This window comes from Equus przewalskii, chromosome 1 (genome assembly GCF_037783145.1).
Source record: "Equus przewalskii isolate Varuska chromosome 1, EquPr2, whole genome shotgun sequence".
In the NCBI taxonomy this organism is placed as follows: domain Eukaryota; kingdom Metazoa; phylum Chordata; class Mammalia; order Perissodactyla; family Equidae; genus Equus; species Equus przewalskii.
In genome coordinates, this window is record NC_091831.1 from 135400389 (window position 1) to 135426619 (window position 26231).

At 37.0% G+C, this 26231-nt stretch overlaps 1 protein-coding gene across 5 annotated transcripts in view; it reads left to right on the forward strand.

Annotated features, from left to right (window-relative positions):
* Positions 1-22421, forward strand: part of RFX7 (regulatory factor X7) — a 129445-nt gene extending 107024 nt beyond the window's left edge. For all 5 annotated transcript variants that reach the window (XM_070579466.1, XM_070579468.1, XM_070579460.1 and 2 more), the window contains 5 exons: positions 9415-9531; positions 10848-10932; positions 11574-11781; positions 14804-15099; positions 16303-22421. In XM_070579466.1, the coding sequence (XP_070435567.1) occupies positions 9415-9531; positions 10848-10932; positions 11574-11781; positions 14804-15099; positions 16303-19575 (3979 nt within the window). In that variant the 3' untranslated portion in view covers positions 19576-22421. The remainder of the gene's footprint in view (positions 1-9414; positions 9532-10847; positions 10933-11573; positions 11782-14803; positions 15100-16302) is intronic.
* The last annotated feature ends 3810 nt before the right edge of the window (positions 22422-26231 follow it).

Here is a 26231-nt window from a genome sequence, read left to right on the forward strand (position 1 = left end):
AAATGGTGAAAGCAGACATCCTTGTCTTTTGCCCAGTTTGAAGGGGGATGCTTTCATTGTTTCACTGTTAAGTATGATGTTAACTGTGGGTTTTCCATAGATTACCTTTATCAGATTGAGGAACTTGCATTCTGTTACCAGATTGTTGGATGTTGAAGTTTGTCGAATGCCTTTTCTGCATCTACTAAGATGATCGTTGTCAGATTTTTTTCCTTATGCATTTAACGTGGTGTATTACATTATTGATTGATTTTTGTATATTGAACCCATCTTCTATTCCTAGAATAAATGACACTTGGTCATGGTGAATAATCCTTTGTATATGCTGATAGATTCAGTTTGCTAGTCTTTTTAAGGATTTGTGCTTTTATATTCATAAGGGATATTGATCTCTATTTTTCTTTCTTGTGATACGTTTTGTCTGTTTTTGGAATCAGGGAATGTTGGCCTTACAGAATAAGTTTAGAAGTATTCCCTCTTCTATTTTTGTGAGAGAGTTTATAACTGATAGAATTTACCAGTGAAGTCATCTAGGCCTGAGCTTTTCTTTGTGGGTAGTTTTTTTTTTGAGAAAGATTGGCCCTGAGCTAGCATCTGTCCCCATCTTCCTCTACTTTAATGTGAGACACCTGCCACAGCATGGCTTGACAAGTGGTGCGTAGGTCCGCACCCGGGATCCAAACCGGCAAACCCTGGGCCGCCGAAGTGGAACTTGCGAATTTAACCGCTGCGCTACCAGGCTGCCTCCTGTGGGTACTTTTTAATTTACTAAATTGATCTCTTTTTATAGGTCAGATCATCTTGTTTCTTTTTTAGTCCATTTCAGTGGTTTGTGTCTTTCTAGGAATTTGTCTATTTCATGTAGATTATCCAATTTGTTGGTATATAGCTTTTCATAGTATTCTCTTACAGTCCTTTTTATTTCTAAAAGGTTAGTAGTACTATTCCCTCTTTTATTCCTAATTTTAGTCATTTGAGTCTTCTCTCTTTTTTTATCTTGGTCAGTTTAGCTAAAGATTTGTTGGTTTTGTTGATCTTTTGAAAGAATCAACTTTTGGGTTTGTTAATTTTTTTCTATATCCTGTTTTATTTATTTCCACTCTAATTCTTATTATTTCCCCTCTTTTGCCTGCTTTAGGTTTGGTTTCCTCTTTTCTAGTTTCTTCACGTGGAAAATTAGGTTATCCATTTGAGAATTTTCTTCCTTTTTTTTTTTTTTTTTTTTTTTTGCTGAGGAACATTTGCCAATCTTCCTCTTTTTGCTCAAGGAAGATTCTCCCTGACCTAACAGCCTTGCCAGTCTTCCTCTAGTTTGTATGTGGGTCACTGCCACAGCATGGCCACCAACAACTGATACAGGTCCACACTCAGGAACTGAACCCAGGCCACCACAGCAGAGCATGTTGAACTCAACCACCAGGCCACAGGGTTGGCCCTCTTCCTTTTTAATGTAGGCACATGCAGCCATTAATTTCCCTACAAGCACGTAAGTTTTGGTATGTTGTGCTTTCATTTTTATTCATCTTAACATGTTTTCTAATTTCTCTTGTGAATTCTTCTTTGACCCATTTATAATTTCCACATATTTGTGAATTTCTTATTTCCTTCAGTTACTCATTTCTAATTCCATTCCATTATAGTTGGAGAAAATACTTCGTGTTATTTCATTCCTTTTAAATGTATTGAGACTTGTTTTATAACCCAAAATATGATCTATCGTCGTATGTTCAATAGATATGAGTGTTCTATAGGTGTCTGTTGGGTCTAGTTGGTTTATACTGTTGTTTATGTATTCTGTTTCCTTGTTTATGTTCTGCTTAGTTCTACTCATTGTTGAAAGTGAAGTAATGAAATCTCCAATTATTATTGTTGAATTATCTATTTCTCCCTTCAATTCTGTCCATTTTCATTTTATGTATTTTGGATCTCTGTTGTTAGGTGCAGTATAGGTTATTGGTGTTATATCTTCTTGGTGGATTGATGCTTTTTTCCTGAAATAATGTCTGTCTTTGTCGCTAGTGACAATTTTTGTCTTTAAGTCTTTTTCTCTGATGTTAGTATAGGCACTCCATTTCTCTTTCTGTTACTTTTGGCATGCTATATCTTTTTCCCAACTTTTACTCTCTACCTATTTGTGTCTTTGAATCTAAAATATATATGTACTATATAGATGACGTATATTGTTTGATCATATTTTATTCTAAATCCATTCTGCCTATTCCTGCCTTTTAATTGGGGGAGTTTAATCCATTTACATTTAATGTAATTACTGATAAGATAGGATTTACATTTGTCATTTTGCTCCTTTTTTCTGTTTGTCTTATGTCTATTTTTTGTTTCTGAATTTTCCCATTACTGACTTCTTTTGTGTTAAATAGATGTTTTCTAGCGAACCATTTTAATTCCCTTGTTGTTTCAGTGGTCCTTACTATACAGTTTTCATGGATGTCACCAAAACTATAAAATTGAAAGCTGTAAATTTTTAAAGGACCAGAAATGTTATGTGTAGTTCTAACTGCCTCACTTCATTGAAAAGTTCATTGAAGTGATCCAGCAAATGGAATAACCATTTTAATCATAAGAAATAAAAACTGTTTAGCCTGAAAAATGAAAACCTCTTTAAGACTTTCTTTAAAAGTTATGAAAAAGACTCCTTCCAGATTGTATTTGGTATTTCCCATTGTTACAGAATGAAGTCCAAAACCTTGTATTTTTCAGAGGAAAGCAGAATAATATAGTAGAGAAAAATTGGACTTTGTAACTAACCATGTCTAAGTTTGAGTCCTCATTTAGAGATGTACTGAGGTTTGTAGCCATAGGCAAGTCACGTTTAATGTCAGTAATGTTTAGTGTCGGTTTGTTTTCTATCCCTTTGTAGAATGTAAAAATATCATACTGTTTTTATTAAGGTTTAAAACTACATACAAAAAGTGTTACCATAGTCCCTGGTACATAGTTAGCCCTCAATATGTGGCAGCAGTTGTTATTATTCAAACTCTTCCACAGTCCAACATTTCGCCTTACCTGGTATGAACCTTATCCTGTATAAACCTTTCTTCTCCCTCTTTCCTTGTTCTCACCATTCATCCTACACCTTAGCTATTTTGAACTTCTTGAGATTGCACAAACGCACCCTGCTCTTCTCAGTTTTTGTTCACACACTCTCCTCCACATGCAATAGATCTACCTCAGCCCCCTCCCCTACAACACCTGTCTGATTAAATCTGCTTGTTTTCCAAGGCCCAGTTTAAATATACTTTCTGCATACACCGTTATACCCTTATCTAAGTTAAAATTGCTTCCATCTCTGTGATCATATGGCAGCTCATTTGTACCTCTGTCATAGCATTTTATTTACAGGACTTTTTTATTTACAGTACTTTATGTAACTTTTTTTGAGGTGTAACATACACACAGGAAAATGCACAAATTTTAAGTGTACAACTTGGTAAATTTTCACAAAGTGAGTACACTTATATTCCTAGTATCCAGATCAAGAACTGAGCATCGCCATCATCCCAGAAGGCCCCTTGTGTCCTTTTCTAGTCACTACACTGCCCACCACCATCACCCCAACTCTGCCAAGAGGAGCTGCTATCCCTGCTTCTAACACCACACGTTAGCTTTGCTTGTTTTTGAAGATTATATGAATGCAATTATAAAATAATTTTGTATCTAGGTTCTTTTTTACTCAACATATGTTTGAAAGATTCATGCATTTTGTTTTGTGTAGTCTTGGTTCACTCATTCTAATTGCTGTTTAGTATTCTGTTTATGAATACATACCGCAATTTCTTTGTCCATTCTACTATGTATGGTCATTAGGTTATTTTCCATTTGAGTTTTAATTTGCACTTTCTTGATGACTAATAAAGTTGTGTGCCTTTTTGTATGTTCTTTGGGCCAATTGGATATCCTCTTTGTGAAGAGCCTATTTAAGTCTTTGTCCATTTTTCTCTCTTCTGTATAATAATTAAAGGCAGGTAAATATATCTCACTCATCATTTTCTCCTGATGTAGTTTCTAGAAGAATGCCATCCTATATGTATTTATTGATTTGAGATTTTATGCAGCAAATCAAATTGGGGACTGATCAGTATTCTTCAGAAGGAACCTTTTGAAAATATTGATTGCAGTGCCACCAGTCAGCAAATATGTGTTGAATACCCAATGTGTAAAACTCTGCTTGGCTCATCAGTAATATAAAGAATCACTCATTAGTTAACTATCCTTGCAAATCATCTTTACCTCTCTGTTCCTTAGTATCCTCATCTACAAAATGGTATGATTACACAGATGATGGTGGAGTTTGTTGTTGTTTTAACATAGACAACCTCGTTCCTGTCAAATTTATCCTTTTACTAAACTGATTTCAGAAATGTTTGAAACTGTTGAAGAACTGTTAGTATAGTTAAATTGGATTTGGGTGGAAGTTCAGGGAAGAGATGGTTAATCAGGGATTCATTGGGTCGAGGCCCACTGCTTCAGTGTTTTTGTTCATTCTTAATCTATAGACAGTTAATATATTTATTCATGTAATCTGAACATTTTATGTGAGGTTAATTTAAAACAAAGAACTGAGACCATCCAAAATTGAAGGTAAGTGTACCAATAAAGTTTGCACTATATCCAGAGTTTGAGAGATATATATATCCTTTATGTATGTAGTGTTTATTTAAAAAAAAAAATACAAACTGACCAAAGGAATAGTCATTTTAAATGGCTTTTTCTTAGGCAATAGTGAGGAATCAAGACTTTCTTAAGACATAATAAAAATAGAAATATTTACTTTTTACTATAGTTAAATAGTTAAGGACACAGATTTCTTTTTAAAATATTGAGGGTTTATCAGATGACTACCCTTAAAGTTTATGTTCTTTTATTAGTAACTTATAAAGTTCAGGATAAGATCCTTGACATGTTAATCTTGACTCACCATGACTGAATCTTTCTCATGGAATTATTAGTTAAAATCATTTTAGTTAATAATCCCATGAAAAAGGAAAAGCAAGGTGGAAGGAAAGACCTGGTTAATAAGGTCGTGCATGATCATTTGTTTATATATACATGATAATTTAACTCTTCTTTAATTTTGTTGACTTCAAGCAAAGTAATCTTTCAGACATATTATTATGTAGTTACTACAAAAATACGATTTGGCACTTGAATTTCAAAGGTGATATTTGTCCTGTCTAAGCTTGGCTTAATAGTACTGCTGCCAACTCTAAAGTGCTCTCCAGGGCTAGACTAGAAGACACGATAACTAACCAACAGCCGAATGCAGTGCTTCTCCAGCTGTGCTGTCCACTGGGACACCAAGCCATCACATACCTTACACTGTGCACTTCCACAGTGTTCTCTGAGTAGTCCTGTCAAATGCCAGAGCCCAGTGGACCTAGCCCCGTGCCTCAGACTCAGCTGTGTATCATTGTCCTGCCCAAAACATGGAACAATAGGAAAAGTCAAATCCATTATGATCAAAGTCAGGTACGTTCAAAGAATTTCTCTGCAGAGTCTTAGGACCTAATTGCACCTTAAAAGTATTGGAGGATTTCAGCAACTGTTTCATTTTCCAAGCTCAAGCAAATTAGCTAATTTGACCATATTACTTTTACCTCATTTATCTTGCAGATCATCTGGCAAATGTATTGTTTGATTAATACTTTTAAGGGAATGTAATTCTACATGTCTTCGGAACCTTCCTAAGTTCCCATATTTTTTATTGTCGTCTGTAATACTTGAATGTTAAGGCCCTCCAAAATACTAGTGTGAGTCTTGGTAAGAAAAGGGCTTTTAATAGAAAATGAATAATTCTTAGTAAATTCTTCTCTTTCTAAATATTGGAAAAATTTTTAATAATATAATTTTGGTTGCTTTCCAAGCATTCAGTTTGCTTACAGTCACTAATTAGCAATAAAAGTTTCTCATCAGCAAGATGAGTAGGTTAGGCTGGATGACCAAATCCTTTCCAGATTCACCTCTCTCTTCGCAAGTTCCTCATCTAAAAAGCGTGTGTAATATAAATACCTGCCTCAAAGTGTGGGAGGATTAAATGTTGTAACACATACAAAACACTCAAAGAATGTCCAGGTATGGCTGGGTATCCTATGACTATATTTTGCCACTGGTCTTTCATGGGTTTTTTGTTTATATTTTTGTACCTTTAAATAATGTTTACCTTTAACTTATGCAGTTAATTTGTAAATGGTATGAATAAACATTAAAGATTGACTTGCTGCCAACAATTTTGAACAATGTGTTGATGGTCATGTTGAATTTTAGGCTTAATTTCAAAGTCTTAAAAGCATACTTTTAAAAAAACATTGCAACAAAAAAAAAATGGTCTCATTTTAAGAATGGCATTAGAGTGTTAGTTATCCTGTGAATAGAACATTCTCTATTCCTTCCCTTTTTTGTGTCTTGCATAAATATAATCTGACACTGAGTTAAGTGTTAATTGACACCATATTTTGCTTGATCAACCTGCAGTTAAAGTTATGAAGCAGGAAACCGAAATGTAACCAACCAGGATCTCCACATGGCCTGGAATGAACTATGGCTTGTTGTATAGCACTGGTTTCAAAATTACGAGTAGATAGCCTATAAATATTTACCTAATTAGATTAAGACAGAGTCATTGAATATCTAGATCTTCCCAATGAGGAAGGGACTCTAATAATGAAATTCTCTTTCTTTGAAAATGAGGACCGCTGCTGCCTCACGATATAGAGCCCTCCCCATAAGGGGAAGTGTTCACATTGAGGTAACCCGTCATTTAAGAGTAGGGCCATTTCCACATCTGGCAGGAAGCTGAACTATACAACTTCTAAACTCATTTCCAGTTCTAAGATTTCACAAAATTAAAAAAATTGAGGACCTGTTCCAGTACTGTTATCATTGCTTTTAAATTGAGGTCTCTTTATTTTCTCTTTGACATGTAAGATGTCAAAGTATAGAATTTTGAATCATAAGCAGTTTTATTCTTAATATTACCTACTGTTTGATTGAGGAGGAATAATTTAAGCTGTTTATATGTGTACAAGATACTTTTTATATTTATCCACTGAAGAGTATTTTAAAGATAAGGTTATTGTAAAAAAAATTAATTCTTCCAAAAGGTGAACTTCTTTTTTTTAGTGGAATAAATAATAGTCAAAAACCAGATGAAATCAGATGGTCACCTTCTGAAATCACACTCAGGAGTAGTTCTATTTGACAAGCAAATTTTGCATTGATCATCTTGATTCTTAACTTTGCCAACCTTTCACCTACCTCTTCTGCCAAAGTAAAAAATTTTGGTATACTAATATGCTGAAAAAACCACCAAGACCTAAGTCACAGAGGGAGGCTAGAATGGATGTTATATCTCTCATTAGACTCATTGCCCTGCTTTTCTTTATTTGGTTTCAGTTTTTTTAGGCCCATCTGCCATTGCTGTCATGGGAACCAGTGGCCAGTAGTTTCTTTTTTACTTTTTTTTTAACCTTTTTATGTGTTTCTTTAACGGGTTTGGTCATTTTAAGTATGACATACTTAATGTCATATTAAGGCTTAGTGTAACAGGTAAACAGTGTAACTCTTAAATCTTGTTCCTGGTGCTGCGACTACATTGGTGAATCAGATAGATGTGGTCACCGCCCTGGTTGAACTTACAGTCTAATGGAGGAGACAACAAGTAAATTGGCTGTTACATAACTGTAAGTCATGAGAAGAAAAGAAACAGAGTACACTGATGCGGAATATGGTGAGGGTGTGGCAGGAGGGCACTATTTTAGACAGGGGAGGCAGAAGAGACCCTTTCGAAATCATAACATTTAAGCTAGGACTTGAAGGATAAGAAAAGTAATAATGTTCCATGGAGAGGAAACACGTGTCAAGTTTCTGAGGTGCAAAAGAGCCTCATTCACATTTTCTTTCTGTGCTTGTTTAAACCGTAGAGATGACTGATTTAACCCATTACTGAAATGGTTATTATTTGATGCAATTCATTTAAATTGTCAGCGCCCAAAAAATCATCCCTTCACTTTGTACCTTAAACCTTGACCCCTGAGCCACTCAAAGTATCACGTTTAGTCTCAATTTAAATATGATGTATCTAATCTAGTACTTCCTCTAGAGGGAATTTTCAATACGTTTTAGCTCCTTTGCCTTTTCCCTGCTCTTCAGCACTGCTGGGAATGTGTTTACTGGGCAGTCCCTCTCCCCCACTCCCCACAGAGGTATGTGGGGTTTGGTGTGGGGATAGGGAGGACACAAGCAAGAAAAAGACCATGGTCTCCAGACCTACCCATGTTCTCTCTGGTAAGGCTCCAGGGATCCCTCCCTCCTCTTGAGTCTCTCCCAATTTGCCTTCTTGAGTTCAGGTTGCTTCAGGAATGTTGCCAAGATATTCAGCAGTCTGCAAGAACTCAAGTCCTGGTTATCACCGTACCCTGCCCATCAGGCCTTTCTGTTGTTTTCCTTTCTTTCTTCATCCTAAATCTCTTTGTTGGCTGTGCACCGCATGACTTTTTCATCAAGAAGCTGCTCTGGTTGATTCAGAAATGGGGGTGGTGAGGTGGAGAGATCTGATTGAATTACTTTGGAATTCCTCTGACTTCCTCTTTAGTATGTCTCAGGTAGTGGTTCTCCCAAAGGCCAAAAGTTATGAGGAAGGCCTTGGCAGCCAGAACGAGATGTGGCCTTGGCCTGCTGCTTCTTGTAGTGGAGGGATTGGCCTTTTACCTACAGCTGGCAGCCCTGGAGAAAAACAGAATAGCTGAGTCCAATAGTCGTTAAGACTTGGCTTGTTTCCCTTGTCCCTCTTGAAGCTACTGCCTTACAGAGTACTTTTTTCCTAGCAATAATAGGGGTCAGGGGGGTGAGGAGAGAACACTGGACCTTCAGGACCTCTCTCTGTGCCTTCATTTTTTCCCTTATTGGTAAAATGAGAGTGTTGGCATAGATGATCCCCAAGGTCCCTTTTACTTCTAATGTATCATGTTTCTGTTTTAAACCATGTTGTGGTTTTGTCTCTAATGTCTGACATACATAATGTTTATACTGGAAATTATCCCAGGATGTGAGCTTGATACATTTGTGGAAACTTAGAGCCCTACTGATTGAGCTGGATGTACTCATTGCAGAGTGGAGGGTTGGATTGTAGTTGGAAAACTTTGTACTGCCAATATCTCTTACTGCAAGTTTCTTGAATGCTGTTGAAAGCAGTGGTACTGTATGCCCTGAGGATGAAACAAGCTAGCTAAACCTGAGTTAGTCCCCAAAGAATAATCATTTATCAGTGAGAATTGTGGTGAATGACTTGAAGATGTGTTTTTTCATTTTCTCAAAGGGCTCAAATTGTATTGAAATAGCACTGTGCTGTGTGAGTCTGAGTTCTGTTGCTCTCTAAATTGGTCCCTCCTTCTTTTTCAGGAGCTATTGTGACAATCTTGGTTACCATCCATTAAGTGCTGCTGACTTTGGAAAGATCATGAAAAATGTCTTTCCAAACATGAAGGCACGTCGTCTGGGCACGAGAGGCAAATCTAAATATCCTTTCCCAGAGTGGTTTTTAGTAATCTCTGTAAGGGTGCTTATTACAGAACATCTGCTGTGGTACTTCAACCAGCACTTGCAGTTCAACTACATTTATTGAGAAATAAATTTAAATTAACAAATAGAAACAACTCAAAAGGACTTAGTAGAATAATTGCAAATGTTATTTTCCCAGCTATTTATCAAACTGCAAGAGAAATAACAAACAGTAGTTATTATAAGGATTGTGATAGATTTCCCCTTATGCTGTCTCTGTAATGTGTTCTTATGGTCTGATGTCCTTTTCTTTAACAATAAGAATTATTGAGGCATGCCACAGTACAGCAATTGTAAGTTGTATCAATAAAAATGGAGAAAGATGTTAGATTATCTTCTTTACTTCCTCTAATTTAGAAAAGTAGGGATCTCCTTGGCAAAAGATAGAATATTCAAAAAAATTTCTGTGGAACTTGTACTGGACGATAAGTGTTCTCTTTAAAGTGTTTTTCAGCCAACCATTTAAAGCCTCTATTAAAATTAAAGCCACAGCATAGAAATGGTCCCTCTTGTGATGGAGCAATACTTAGGAGCAAACAGAAGTAAAAAAAAAAAAAAAATTAAACTTAAGAATTTATTAAAGTTCTTCCTAATCTTGAAATAAGATTGTAAAATAGAGGGTCTCTCTGTCATATTAGAAATACATCATTTCTCTCTGCTTATTAGCTCTTGGCATTTTTCAAAGCTTAAAAATTCACTACTCTAGAGGAAATGAGGGGAAGGGGGAAAGGCTGCTTTTCTAAAATGGATCCAGGTGTTTTTGAGCCACTTGTTGCATGACCTAGACTTGTTTCCTGAGTACAAAAAGAAATGTCTTGATGTGTCTTTGGCATGTTACAGGCGATAATCCTGTGTGTTTCAGTGGAAAAAGAGAAGTGAAAAGGTTAAAGCCCTTGTGACACTCTTAAGAGTTGTTTTTGTCCCAGTGCCCTGGGCTAAAGTTTCCCTTCTCTGTGCCAGGTTTCCATCTGGATATTCCTTTCCTTTTGACCTGTTTGTTACTGGTGGCTGGCACAGCTTATTAGGAACATTTATTTGTAAAATTTATAACAGATGAAAATCATTTTGTTTCATTTAAGACAGTAACGTTCTACAAAGACTGTTCCAGTTTCAAAAGAGTAAAAGTGTCCTGAGTTTCTAATGTTAAGGTTTCTCTTACTGAAGAACTCAGAAAGTAGATGTCATCTTATGCTGATTTTATTCTCATTTCATATAACTAACTATATAAGCAGTTTATTTAATTTAGGGTACTTTAGACCTTAACCATTTATTACATATTGCTACAGTGGACTAAGAAAAAAAGCTTTTGTCCATATGCCAACACTGCCCAATCTTGACTTTCACAAAACTGGAGATGGGGTAAGAATTTTGCCTTTTCTTTTTAATATATAGAATTATACCTTAATATCAGCATTGAAATGCATACTGCATAGTCTCATTTGGATAAAACCAGGGACCAGGAACGGTGTCTTTTACAAAATAAATGAACCCAAAAATTCAACAGTGGCTGAAAAATGTTAGGGTATATGACTTATATCAACATGGCTCGTGAAATTTCAGAGAACAAAGATGTATCTAAAGTTACTGATTTGTAGATATATCCATGATGTATATTGTCAAGAGGAAATTTTAAGTTGTAGGGTAATATGTTTAGTATGAATGTTTTCAGAAGAGCAAATATGGCTAGTAGCATAGTTTGTTTTTTTTGATGTTAGAAAAGCTTTTAGAAAGATTCAAAAGATCTGTTAGTCTTCATATATGTTTAACAACCATTTAAATGTTACATTCACAATGCTGCTGATGGCTGCGCACCAGTGGCTATAGGCAAAGACACCTTATTTGCAATGCTCTTATATGCATGCCGTACGTCACTTCATACTACTTAGACCCAGCAGATTTAGATTGTATCTTCTAATTAAGAGTACGTATCTTGAATTGCTTCTATTTAATTTCTATGAACTTTCTCTTAAAAATTAACTTTTCCTTTTTCCTTTGTTTAGTTGGAAGGAGCTGAACCTTCTGGGCAGCTTCAAAATATTGACGAGGAAGTTATCTCTTCTGCTTGCCGCCTTGTGTGTGAGTGGGCCCAGAAAGTGTTAAGCCAGCCATTTGACACAGTCTTGGAATTAGCCCGCTTCCTCATAACAAGTCACTGTATAGGTACCAAGTCGATGGCAGCTCTAACTGTGATGGCAGCAGCACCACCAGGTACAAAACTATTCACAAGCTAAAGCTGACAGGGCATTACTTTATGTAGAGTTGATAGCAAAAGAAGAGTTTAGCCAGAGAACTTGTCTTTTCAGTATTTGTATGAATTCACTCTTACTTCATTTAACACTAAATTCAGATGGGTTTTTTGAGCCAACAAACATAGTAATAGTAGTCCTTTCATTATAAAGCTTAAAGCTTTTTGTATGTTGCTTTGCCAAAATATGAAACTTTTAAGGTTTCCCAGCTGATGTTTGCTTAATTTTTTCATTGCTATTTAAAATTTAAAGATACATTCATATGTACTTTTAAGTACATATGTGTATCTAAATTAATAAACTAAATATTAGAGGTAAAAGTAAGACTGCGTTTTAAAATTATTTGCTAGACTGCTTTCTCAGAAACTAATGCTTATAAATAAAATGATCTTTGGACATGTGAAAGGTGCTTTAGTCTCACAAAAAATGAACTATATGAAGCATTACTATAAAATAGCGAGTGATTTTTTTATATGCATATATGCATTCAAATGAGTATTTTCATTCAAATAGGAATTTTAGAATTGACAGTATTGTTGGAATAAATGACCCCTAAATTAGTAGCTGTGTAAAGTATCTGTTCTGATGAAATTTTTTAAATGTCTTATTTCAGTCATACCTTATAAACCTAAAAAAGAGTGAATAAATTATGTTAATACTGTAGGAAATTACAATTTCTATGAAAAACTTATTAACATGAAACTTGTTTTCCAGAGATAATTCTTCTGATTGTTAAATGTAAATGTTTTTAAATCTGCAATAGATTTATGACAGCCAGAATTATGGTCTCTTAAATAACTTCACTTTTTGTGGGGGTCTTAACTTCATCGTTTTAATAAGGAATCCTTTTTCTTTTAGTTTATATTCATCAGAAGCTTTAAGCATTTGTGGTGTGTTTGTGGGATTGTTCTGTCCTCTCATTTTATGGTCAGTTGAGGCCCCACTGCAGAAAAATAATCTCTAACAAGAGCCTCCTCATAATTTTTTCTGTTTGGATGTAAACTGTATGACCTAAATCTGTTCCCTTAACACTTACTCAGAAGCAGGGGAGTGCTGGGGCAGCCTTATCGAGCTAGATAGCTCACACATGTTACCTCATTTATTCCCCTGGCAGTCCTGGAAGATACATGATATTTATTCCCATTTTACAGATCAGGAAACAGCCTCTCAGGGAGGTTAAGTGTTTTGTCATGGGCAGATAAGTAGTGGGACCAGAATTTGAATCCTGATTTGTCTGTCTCCAAAGCCCCCTTGAGGCATAAGTGTAAAGAAAGGTGTGTTTTTTTAAACAAAAATACTAAAAATTACATATATAGACAAGTCTTTTCCCTTTTTGAAAGTAGTCAGCTTGGGGGCTCTAACAATTGTTTCATTACTCAAACATTTTTAGAATCTCTTGAAATTTTGTTCTCAGCCAGTACCACATTTTTTTGAATACCTTTGGTAGTGATTAATCTTCATCCTTTGAAGTGAATTTGGTTTTTTATAAATATAGTCTCCATATTAAGAACAGGTTGTGTTACAAATGTTCTTTTGTAAGTCAGCTGCTTGGAACTCATTCCCGTCCAGAAACCCTGGCAGGCGGGGTAACAGCCAAGCTTTGAGCCACTGGCAGAGGCTCTCGGGGTGCAGGTGCCGAGAAGCCAGAGCTGAGGCTGGGGGCCAGGAGGGAGCAGTGCAATTCGAGCTGCGTTTGAAGAGAAAAAAATAATGATAAATAGGGGCTCCGAAAATGAGGGATTATTGAGGAGTGAGTGTGTGGGAGAGAGTTTACAGTCACTTCCTTTTCTCCTTCCCGTCTCCCACTCCCCAAGTTATTGTTCTTAACGGAACGTGAAAAGCAGAAACTGGACTGGGGAAAGGTAGGGCAAGGTGTGCCAGCAGGGTGGTGATGTCCTCCCCTTTCCTCTGTCCACTGGTTTTACCGACCAGGCTTATTTTCTGATGATCTCAGTGCCACACCTTAAATGTGAAATGAGCTTTTAAAAAAATTAATTGTATTACATAATCAATTTTTCTTAAATTGACATTTATCTCTTGCTTATTTTATTCCTTTTTCTCAGTGTTGATCTTCCTACTGCTTTAAAGAGTTTGCTCAGTGACACTTTTTCAAAATATCTTAACCTCAGTGTTATCAAGAAACTGCTTAATTTCTCCTAGGTCGTACTGGAATAATTGTGTAGTAGCAGTTAAAATAGTTTTATCTATTTTCATGAATTTCTGGTAGAATTAAAGATTTGTTTTCCCCATACAAATTTTTCCTAATATATGGATGGTTTCCGCAAATATTTATGGAGTGCCCCTTGTGGGCTGAGTATTAAAATCGTGAAAATGCTTGAATTTCTAATTAGAGAAGGTGGGGAGGGAAATTTCTGACATCTACTGATAAAATATAAAACATGCTTTCTTTGCATTTATTTATCCTAACTTCTGCATATTCATGACATAGCTACTCTTTTCAAAATCTTCGTCTGTTATTGTTGATTTAACTGAAACAGTCACCTGAGTTGAACCATATTTTAAAGTGTCAATTAAAACCATATTGACAAATGTTTATAAATTGGAAGTCTAATACTTACGCTTTATAAAGAAACTGTGAGTTAAAATTTGCTAGGTTTTTGGGGCTGGCCCCGTGGCCGAGTGGTTAAGTTCGCGCGCTCCGCTGCAGGCGGCCCAGTGTTTCGTTGGTTCGAGTCCTGGGCGCGGACATGGCACTGCTCATCAGACCACGCTGAGGCGGCGTCCCACGTGCCACAACTAGAAGAACCCACAACGAAGAATACACAACTATGTACCGGGGGGGTTTTGGGGAGAAAAAGGAAAAAATAAAATCTTTAAAAAAAATAAAAATAAATAAAAAAAATAAATTTGCTAGGTTTGGTTGCCGTGTGTGGTAGATAGCTACATATTCAAAGAAATGGAGTTGTAACTGCCTTCTATAAAGGAGAGTATTTATTTTAGCTTTCCATTCTGTTTATTTTCAGGAATTAAAGGAGTTACCCAGCCTTCTGCTTTTATACCTACAGCTGAAAGTAATTCATTTCAGCCTCAGGTGAAGACTTTGCCATCACCTATTGATGCTAAACAGCAATTGCAACGGAAAATTCAGAAGAAGCAGCAAGAACAGAAACTACAATCCCCTTTGCCAGGAGAATCCTCAGCGAAAAAATCAGAAGGCGCTACAACTAATGGAGTGACTAATCTTTCTAATGGAAATCCTGCAATCCTTTCTCCTCAGCCTATTGGTATTGTTGTGGCAGCTGTCCCTAGTCCCATTCCGGTAATATCATCAAATAGTGTTTGGCTTTACTGGGATGGTGGGAAGTCAATCATTTAATTAAAAGTGGCACAGGAGAAGGAGGCAAGTATAGGTGTAAATTCAGTTATTAACTAATTTTGTGACCACAGATAGATTCAGCTTCAGTTGGTTGTCTTTTACAAAGTGAGCTATCAAATGAACATACGTGAAAATACAAAGATCCAAGACATACAAAGTATGCACATAACTGGTCAGAGCATTATGTAAGAGATGAGTCATTTTCAGAGTTGTTTCTTCTCTAGCTAAGCCAAGATGACGCAATTTAAACGTTTTTTTTTGGTTTAAACTTCTTTTCTTTTTAACATTCAGATGGAGCAAAATTGTAATGTGTATTGATAATGCTTTAACATAGACCTATGTCTGTGGCTTGCTGGACATAGGACCTTGGGCAAGTCCCTTAGCTACCCTGAGTCCATTTCCTTATCAACAAACGGAGGTGATATTCTTCCCTTTTCCTGTCTCAGACCACTAAGGTTGTGATGAAGGGGCTTTTAAAATGAAAGTGTATCATACTAAAACAGGATGGTATTTTATGTTGTTACTGATATTATGAGGGAGATAAAAACTTTATCTTGTTTTTCTTGTTCCTACCATTATCATCATCATGTCATTAAAACATGGAATACCTGGTAACTACACTCTTGTACTGTTCACTATAGAGCAAATTTGGGGAGACAGTTGTTTTATCTGAGACCTTATGGTTTAATTACTAAGATGCAAGTTAGACCCATTTATCAGACAGTGTCCCCAGTGAGTGAGTTATCTTCTTGGCACAGACTCCAGTCGATACCATCATAAAGTTGCATATTTCTTCAAGATTTTCCTCTTCTCCCTATAACCTCCTTAAAAATCATTGTTTTGGTAAGTATTCATCACAAGTGTGAAGTTTTTGGTCCTGTTAATTGAAAAGTATCTTAATGTTCTTCTTTACATATTGTGTCTTCCAGCTATAATGCACTATGTTGCATTTATTTTCATATTTATGTGTCTGATTGTGTAGAACCTGGTCTAGAAGAACTCTCATCTAACATAGGAACTGATTTTTTTTTTTTTTTTAGCATTGCATTTATTAAATGCCTTGTTACTATACAGGTATATGAATTACTGTTTATATCCTAGGCTTGTTAAATCTGATTTTTTTTCTTGTTTTTCACCTTCTAACAGGTCCAGCGGACCAGGCAGTTGGTAACTTCCCCAAGTCCAATGAGTTCTTCTGATGGCAAAGTTCTTCCCCTCAATGTACAGGTGGTCACTCAGCACATGCAGTCTGTGAAACAGGCACCAAAGACTCCTCAGAATGTTCCAGCCAGTCCTGGTGGGGATCGTTCTGCCCGGCACCGCTACCCTCAGATCTTACCCAAACCTGCCAACACCAGTGCGCTCACCATCCGCTCTCCAACTACTGTCCTCTTTACTAGCAGTCCCATCAAAACCGCTGTTGTACCCACTTCACACATGAGTTCTCTAAATGTGGTGAAAATGACAGCAATATCCCTCACACCCAGCAACAGTAGTGCCCCTCTTAAACATTCTGCCTCAGTAAACAGTGCTACAGGAACAACAGAAGAATCAAGGACCTTTCCGCAGATCAAGAATGGTTCTGTTGTTTCACTTCAGTCTCCTGGATCCAGGACCAGCAGCGCTGGGGGATCATCTGCTGTGGAAGTCAAAATAGAACCTGAAACTTCATCAGATGAGCATCCTGTACAGTGCCAAGAGAACTCTGATGGGACTAAAGCTCCCAAAACAACACCTAGTGCCCTTTTGGGGCAGAAAAGTAATACTGATGGAGTAGTGCAAAAACCTTCAAATGAAGGTGTCATTGAAATAAAAGCAACTAAGGTCTGTGACCAGAGGACCAAATGTAAAAGTCGCTGTAATGAAATTCTGCCGATCACTTCAACAGGCAATAATCAAAGCACTGTCACACTCTCAGTTGCCACTCAAAACTTAACTTTCACCAGCACCAACTCACCATCTAATGGTGACTCAATAAATAAAGACCCTAAATTATGCACTAAAAGTCCAAGAAAGCGACTGTCTTCTGCATTGCAAGAGTCCCAGGTGCCTCCTATAAAGAAACCAATAGTGGAACAGCTTTCTGCAGTTAACATGGAAGGTCAGAAACCAGGCAGTGTTAAGAAGGACCAAAAGGTTCCACATTCAGGGAAAACAGAAAGTTCAACAGCGGGTGCTCAGATTTCTAGCAAGGTATCAATGAATGTCAGTTCACACACAGTGGCAAATCGACCCTTGAATTCTTCTGCTCTTATTACCAGTGGTTCAGTTTCGGAACAGCAAACACCATCATCATCTCCAGATATAAAAGTAAAACTTGAAGGGAGTGTCTTTCTCTTAGACAGTGATTCAAAACCAGATGGCAGCTTTAATCCAAATGAATGGCAGCAGGTCACTAAGAATTCTGAGTTTATATCTGCCGGCTGTGAACAGCAAGATATCAGTGTTATGACAATTCCTGAGCACTCTGATATCAATGACCTAGAGAAATCTGTTTGGGAATTAGAAAGAATGCCACAGGACACATATACCCAGCAGCTACATAGCCAGATACAAGAATCTTCTTTGAATCAAATACAAGCACAGTCTTCAGATCAGTTACCTCTACAGTCTGAACTAAAGGAGTTTGAGCCTTCTGTTTCCCAAACAAATGAAAGCTACTTTCCTTTTGATGATGAACTTACACAAGATAGTATTGTGGAAGAGCTGGTGCTTATGGAGCAGCAAATGTCCATGAACAATTCTCATTCTTATGGTAACTGTTTGGGAATGACCCTTCAAAGTCAGTCAGTAACTCCAGGAGCTCCAATGTCATCTCACACCTCCAGCACCCACTTCTATCATCCAATCCATAGCAATGGCACTCCAATCCACACACCCACACCCACTCCTACCCCGACCCCAACCCCGACCCCAACCCCAACCCCAACATCTGAAATGATTGCTGGGTCTCAAAGTCTGTCGCGGGAGAGCCCTTGTTCCAGGCTAGCCCAGACCACACCTGTGGATAGTGCTTTAGGAAGTAGCCGACATACACCCATTGGTACTCCACATTCTAACTGCAGCAGTAGTGTCCCTCCCAGCCCTGTTGAATGCAGGAATCCATTTGCATTTACCCCAATAAGCTCCAGTATGGCATATCATGATGCCAGCATTGTTTCAAGTAGTCCTGTGAAGCCAATGCAAAGACCCATGGCCACACACCCTGACAAAACCAAGCTAGAATGGATGAATAATGGGTATAGTGGGGTTGGTAATTCATCAGTTTCTGGCCATGGCATTCTCCCAAGCTATCAGGAACTAGTGGAAGACCGTTTCAGGAAACCTCATGCTTTTGCTGTGCCTGGACAGTCTTACCAGTCTCAATCCAGACATCATGACACTCATTTTGGTCGTTTGACTCCTGTCTCTCCTGTGCAGCATCAAGGTGCCACTGTAAATAACACCAACAAACAGGAGGGTTTTGCAGTCCCTGCCCCTCTTGATAATAAAGGAACTAATTCATCTACCAGCAGCAATTTCAGATGCCGGAGTGTGAGCCCTGCTGTTCATCGCCAACGTAATCTTAGTGGAAGCACCCTCTATCCAGTAGCTAATATCCCCCGATCTAATGTGACCCCCTTTGGAAGTCCAGTAACCCCAGATGTTCATGTTTTCACAAATGTTCACACAGACCCATGTGCCAACAACATAGCTCAAAGAAGTCAATCAGTTCCACTGACAGTCATGATGCAGACAGCCTTCCCGAATGCTCTTCAGAAGCAAACAAACAGTAAAAAAATAACCAATGTTTTGTTGAGTAAACTTGATTCTGACAATGATGATGCAGTGAGAGGTTTGGGCATGAACAACTTGCCCTCCAATTACACAGCCCGGATGAATCTCACTCAGATTTTGGAAACTTCCACTGTTTTTCCTAGTGCCAATCCGCAGAATATGATCGATTCCAGCACTTCTGTTTATGAATTCCAAACACCATCTTACCTCACCAAAAGTAATAGCACCGATCAGATCAGTTTTTCTCCTGGAGATAATCAAGCACAATCAGAAATTGGAGAGCAACAATTAGATTTCAATAGCACTGTTAAAGACCTGTTGAGTGGAGACAGCTTGCAAACCAGCCAGCAGCTAGTAGGTCAGGTAGCATCTGATCTTACTAATACTGCGTCTGATTTCTCTAGCGATATCAGGTTGTCTTCTGAGCTCTCAGGCAGCATCAATGATTTGAACACTTTAGACCCAAATCTACTGTTTGATCCAGGTCGTCAGCAGGGACAAGATGATGAAGCTACACTGGAAGAATTAAAGAATGACCCATTATTTCAACAAATTTGCAGTGAATCCATGAGCTCTATGACTTCATCAGGTTTTGAATGGATAGAAAGCAAGGACCATCCTACTGTTGAAATGTTGGGTTAAATTGTGTTTTATAATATGTAGCACACTGTATCTAAAGACATATGTATTGTATTTGTCTTAATGGAAGTGCCTCCCGCAGCAGAAACACTTACTATTAATTGTGACATTTAAAAAGTTTGCTGCAGAAGTGGTTTCTTCTTCAGTAGGAAATGGTTAGACTCGCCTCAGTTCTTAACAAGTTTCTAAAGACAGTAGGCTGTAGAAGAAAAAGTATTAGGTTTTAAATTTTATAATGTTCCCCATTTAATCACATTGTTTGCTAGTAAACAATTGACTAACCAGCTTTTACAAGAGCAGTCTAGATCTTTATTTGTGTAAATTCATTTTAATTCATTGGTTGATCTGCACAGAATTTAGTGGAAACCATTGATTTTAGGTATAGGCTATTTTTTGTTGTTGTTGGCATTATCTTTTAGATATGAAATCATAGCTAAGGTGAACTGTAGACAAGAAGGTCTTCCTTGAAACAGGGATAATATTCAGGTTATTATAAGTATTTACGCTTGAAGCATAGAGCTACTGTAGAATGAAAATTCTCTGTAGGACTTTCTGGGACTTCAGTACCATTTGCACCTGCAATGAAGGGCTTCAATAGGAAAAAATAATGGAAAATTAAATATTAACCTAAGGAAAGCAAAAGCTGCACTAAAATTTTTTAAAGGAAAACCTAGTAGCCATTTATATTTGTGACCTTGTGTTAGTCTTATTTTAAAATACTGATTTTAATATGGAGCTAAAATACAGAGACATGCACGTGTGTGCACACACACACACAGCAAATAACTCCAAACATTGTAATTTAATAGAATAAAAGCAAGCATGTTAGGAAAATATTTTGAGTTTTATTATTAGGTAGTTGAGATAGGGGAATTTAGAAGGAAAATAAAAGCATTTTCTTAGTTTCATCACAGTGGCTACATGCACATATGTAAAATTCTATTGAAGACTTCTTTTGAAGTTTTTTTAAGTAGAATAATCTTAAGTTCTCAATTTAGTGACCGACTCCTCCGCTCCTCCTGATTCTAGTAATAGAACGTGATCATGAGATCCCTTTGAGAAACAAGCAGGAGGGAGATAAGATAAAAACTGAGCAAAAAACATTTCAGCACCTAAGGTCTGAAGCCACAGATCTTTGTATCTGATAAGCAAAGGGGCCATCAATAGTACTTGAAGAAGAGGGGCATTTTATTACATGCTTAATTTATTGACTGTGATAACCACAATTGCAAAAGAAGCACTCAGGATTTGTTTTAAAATGTTTCTCTCTATGGCTCCCATTTTGTTTTATGAATAATTATTTATGAATTTCATGTTGACAAATCTGCTCACTAGTTGACAGCTCCATTTAAGTGAGTTTCAAGATGACTTTCAAATAGATTTAAAAATTGCCATTAAGTTTTTAAAGCTAACATTAAACCATTGCTATGCTACCTTGAACCTAGATAAGCTTTCCTTTATTAATTAGTAAGCCAATCGGAAGACTACAATCAATGAATATTTAACAAATGTGATGAAGGGTTTAATTTAATAAGGCTTCATTGTTCAATAAATTTGCAAGGTAGGTTATTAACATATTTTGATAAATAAATGGTGCTAGGGTTTGCTCAGAGGTTTATATATTGATATGTCCTAGTTATTGGCATTTGTGTGTGTTTGCTGTTATCTTGATTTAATGATCTGTTAGATATTTTTTCTTGATCCTAGTTATTTCTTCACTGTACATTGAGACACAGCACTACTGCACACCAAAGTATGCAATACCCAAAGGAAACTGTGTGATTTCTTTTAACAAATGATGGGAGCCTTTCTATATGAGATACTCTGAAAAGGAGATTTTGAGGCCATTCTAATCCCTTGTTTACATTATTAGCTTCCTACTAACATAAAAATAATGGAAATCTTTTTTGATAAAAATATAAAGACTGGAGGATTTTTAACCCCTGTACAGTATTGCAGCAAACACTTTAAATTTGGTTGAATTCGTCCAGCAAACTTTCTGGGGTTCATATATTGCACTAAATTTGTTGAACCTGTGGTAGGCACATCTCTTAGGATAAATGCAACCAATACAGTCCACAGATTAAACTTTTTAAATGTGTTTCATTATGAAAAGACAAAATGTCATCAAAGTGACAGATAAAATTGTCTTATGTAGCAATGTGCATTGATCTCAATGAGATATTTCTATTTCTTATTCTCTTACGTGAGAATATTACAGCAGGAAGAATTTAGTTTGCTTCACCATGTTAATACATGATCACAAAATGTGCATGAGTGTTATTGACTTACCTTGTACAGTACTAGGTATTCCTGTAACCACTTTTTTTTTTCTTGGCTGTATTGAGACTGGTTCAATGTTAACCAGGCAGGCATAGTTATTCACAAGTTATTTACTTTTTTATGTTTACTAATTCTGCTTAGTTATTGTTGAATATGTTCTTTTCTCAGATTATTTTCATTGTTTTGATGTTTAAAACATTTTGCATACTGTTTATCATGATAAGACTTCATGAAGTAAATAATTTTGCATATAATTGCAATAAGCACTGACTTTTGAACTGAAAAGAAGGAAAGTGTTTTTTTGTGCAGTGCATCTGAGGTTCATATAATAGTCTTGTACTATAATGTGCTTTACTACACCATAAATGACAAAAACAAGCCCTGTTTCATGTTTTCATTTAGTGCAAAAAGTCAGATTTCCCGAGTGTTTTTGTTGTCTGTTGTACCTGCTGAAACTACAGTAGTTGAATATTGCAGTAGCATTTCAGTTCTCTTTTTTTATTAAAAGTGCTCAAAAATTGTTTTTTAAATGTTTTCAAAAACAATTAAAAACATTTTATATTAAACTGACTGGATCTTCAGGTGATTTATGGGAGCTATTTTATATAGGCAGCATGCATTTTGTGAACAGACCTGATGCCATTCTTCCTTTGATCTCATGATATTCGGGGAAATGGATAAAAATCAGCACAAGGTGAAACAGTGTGGCTAACCTGCTCTCTGCTATTAATCCGGAAGGATACACAGATCTTATTTCCTTTGTCACAATTCTGTTGTTCACTTAGGATTTATTACCAGTGAGTGGTACATGGCATAGAGCTTTATGTTGTCCAAAATAACATCTTTTCTTTTGCTCATTCACATAATGTTTTCTTTAGAATGTTAGCCTGTGAGTACCCAGATATGTATATTTTTGGAGCTTTGAATAGAAGAATAAACTGAGAAAATTTTAAAGCACAACTGTGTCCAAAAGCAATATAGGTATTTTGGTGAACCAGAAGTACAAAGTGATAAGTGCACTGAACTGGTAAACCAGAACTTGAGCTATAGTCTGGACACAGGAAAGAGAGCCAGAAGTTTCAACTCCCACAGAGTAATGAACCAGGATCTGAGATGGAGTTTCCTCACTCTGGAGAGGAAACAGATGCAGCACTGGTGCCTGACACTGTAATTTATATTGTAGCCAGGCCTGAGCCAAACAGCCGACTCATCTGTGTTTACAGATCTGTGTTAATCCATAGTAGCCCCACTTTCACCACAGGACTGAGCCCTGAGTGTGGACAGGTGGTGGAAGCAATTATAAAAGGAAAAAAGAGAGTGACGTTTGGAAAGTGGGGGGATGAAGAGAAAGGAGACTGCCACGCAAGATGAGCCTGCAAACCAAAACTGATGTTGAGCCTGTAAACCAAAATTCTAAAGTATTCGAAGAAACCGAAACTAAGACAATTAGTGGTCTCTCCAGATAAAAGTAATGAACTATTCGGACGTTACTTTAAGTACATTAGGATTCTCAATGACAGAAGGGAAAAAAATTAATCAAGAGCAGGCGAATAAAACAAGAATCAGTAGATATAATGAACAAGTAACAAAGTCTGAGGAAAAATACTGTGTAGTACCTGAGGCGCTTTTGGCTGCAAGTAAGAGAAAACCTAACACTGGCTTAAGCCGTGAGGATACTTAGTTTTAGCTTAATAATTTTGGAGACAGGAAGTTCAAGAGTTCATTGAATGGCTCAATCTCATCAAGAACCAGAGTGTATCTTTCTGTCTTTCTGTTCCATCTTCTTCAGCTTTGCTTTTCTGTATCTCTTGCCTGTGGTCACAGTTTGGCTGCCACAGCTCCAGAAATTTTATCTTTGTACATCCCAAACAAGGTGATAAGGGCAGTTCTCAGCCTTTTATCAGAGAGAAAAAAAACCTCCCCAGAGTCTCCCATTAGGCACTCCCTTCCCACCTTCCACCCCCCATTTAGTCTCATTTGACAAAACAAGGTCAAAGGCCCACCCTAAAACAAATTAGCTTAGATTCTTGATTCTTTATAGTTAGGGTACGCGTCCGTTTCCTGGAGCATGTGGTTATCCACCTTAAAATGAGTTCCTTAACCTAGAGAAGATGCAAGGTACTTAAGATCTTGTGTCCAGCTGTAAGGGGCTCTCAGTCTTACAAAGAACTACTCACATGTTCTTTGAGAAGTGCCAATTAGAGATATAATATGTGAAATAGAAGAAAAGAGGTGAGAATTCACACAGGAGCCAAGAACAGGGCAAAAGAAGCTTCTTAGTAAAGACTGCATTTAGAAGTAGACTGCTTACTGGTGTAAACTGTTAACTGGTATCCTGCCTTCCCTTTATGAGATGAAAAATCAGGTATTATTGAGTATCATAAATGCAAATTGCCTCAGCACCTATTGCCAAAATTTTGATTTTGTCCAATCTATAGAGATTGATTTTGATGTACATTACTATAAATGAATCTTTAGAATTACAAGTTTGTGGATGGAATCATTGATCAATATTATATAATCTGAAATTTAAAATATATAAATGGCCAGCCCTTGAGTTATCTGCTTATGGGGTGGAAAGGGAAAAACAAAAGGACTGCTATTTTCAAGGTAGATTTTATTTCTAAGAAGTACTTAATTTTGGAGAGAAGAGAAAATAATTTTACAAATAAAATGTATCATGAGAATGGTATTACTACCATATATAGAATATTTCCTTGCACTAAACCCCATATTAAATACGTTGTATATATTCTCATTTCCTTATGGTAACAATTCTGAAAGAATATCATTTTTCAAGTGAGAAAATTCTGGCTCAGGGATTAACTGATAGGGGTAACAGCAACAACAGGAAGGGCTGGGATTAACTTGGTTCCGAAGCCTAGTTCATAACTGTTATGCTATACTTAAGACACTTGTTCAAACTGCCTGCTGTATGAGTTTGATCTGGTGGCTTCTTTAAATTTCATTCCAGCTTAAAATCTGGTGTTGTTTGATTTTTGTGAGGATTTTATTTCCCTTTAAGCTCCCATCCTTATATCTCTTAGACTTCCTTTTCATTTGTGTTGCTTTTGGATTTTACTTGTATTTTGTAACTTTCTATCAATGAATCGAGTCCCTTTCCGTCTCCTACCCCCGTGGAAATACCTGCCCTGATGTATTGGAGTCAAGGGAGAAATAAGATTTAAATACGAAATTTTGTTTTTCACACACATGTTTTTCAGGCACATTTCTTGGAGGTGTACCTAATCATTTATTTTTAAACCACTTTTACAATTTCATCAGGAAATAAGAAATAGGCTGTTGAAGAAATGATGAAGTGCCTAGAATATGTCAGTCTCTGTGCCAGGTGCTAGAAAAGACGCCTGCCATTCTGAAATTTTACAATATAATGAGGAAGACGCACAATGAACAGGATTGCAGGACACAATGAGGTCACCGTATCAGAGACTGCTGTTTGCCACTAGTAGCATTCTCCCGGGCACCTGCAGGAAAGACTGCATGTACCAGCTTCCCTTGTAGTTTAGGGGAGTCACTTACCAAGTACTCAACCAAAAGGTTTGTGTGCGACTTTGTGTTCTTGCCCTCCTTCCTCCCTGCTGGCTGGAACGCACCTGTGGTGACTAGAACTCTAGTAGCTCCCTTGTTCTTCGAGGTAAAGCTATGTGCTGAGGACGATAGAGTAACAATATAGAAGGAGCTTAAGGCCCTGATGACAGGGAAGCTGCCCTACTGGTCCTGACTGCTTGCTTATGAATGAGAGAGAAATTTCTGGTTTAGGTCAATTATTTTGAGTTTTCTGTCGCTCAACGCAAATCCAAATTCTAACCCAACGTAGCCACCAGAAGGTTTTAAGCAGGAGTGGGGAATGTTAGATTAGCGTGAGGATCACGAAACCATCACGGATTCCCCTGAAGAATGGCAAACTGCCTCTCTTTTTCATTGGGATTGATAAGTCAGGAGAGAATCTTAGAAAGAATACCCTGATTTTAGCGCAACATTTGAATACTGTTTCACAGCTGTCAAACAAAAAAAAAAAAAAAGGATTATAAACTTTGCTTAAACAACTAAAGAGAATTAATCAAATTGAAGGGCAATACAGCATTCTGGTCACTGGTGTCAGACCTGGGTTTAAGTCTCGGCACTGCCAATTATAACCATGACCCTGGGCAGGTTATCTGAATGCTAGTAATGATACCCATCTGGAGAGCATTTTCCAGTGGTGAGCCACAATGGTTCTGGCCTGTTTCTTATTTTTGCCAAAATCTTGAGTGAACATACAAAAAGTTTGCTGTGGCAAATATTGTAGATTGTCTTGCCCAATTTCTGTTCCAGGTTCCTCCTGTTATGCAGATCCTGAGAGGTCAAAAACTGCA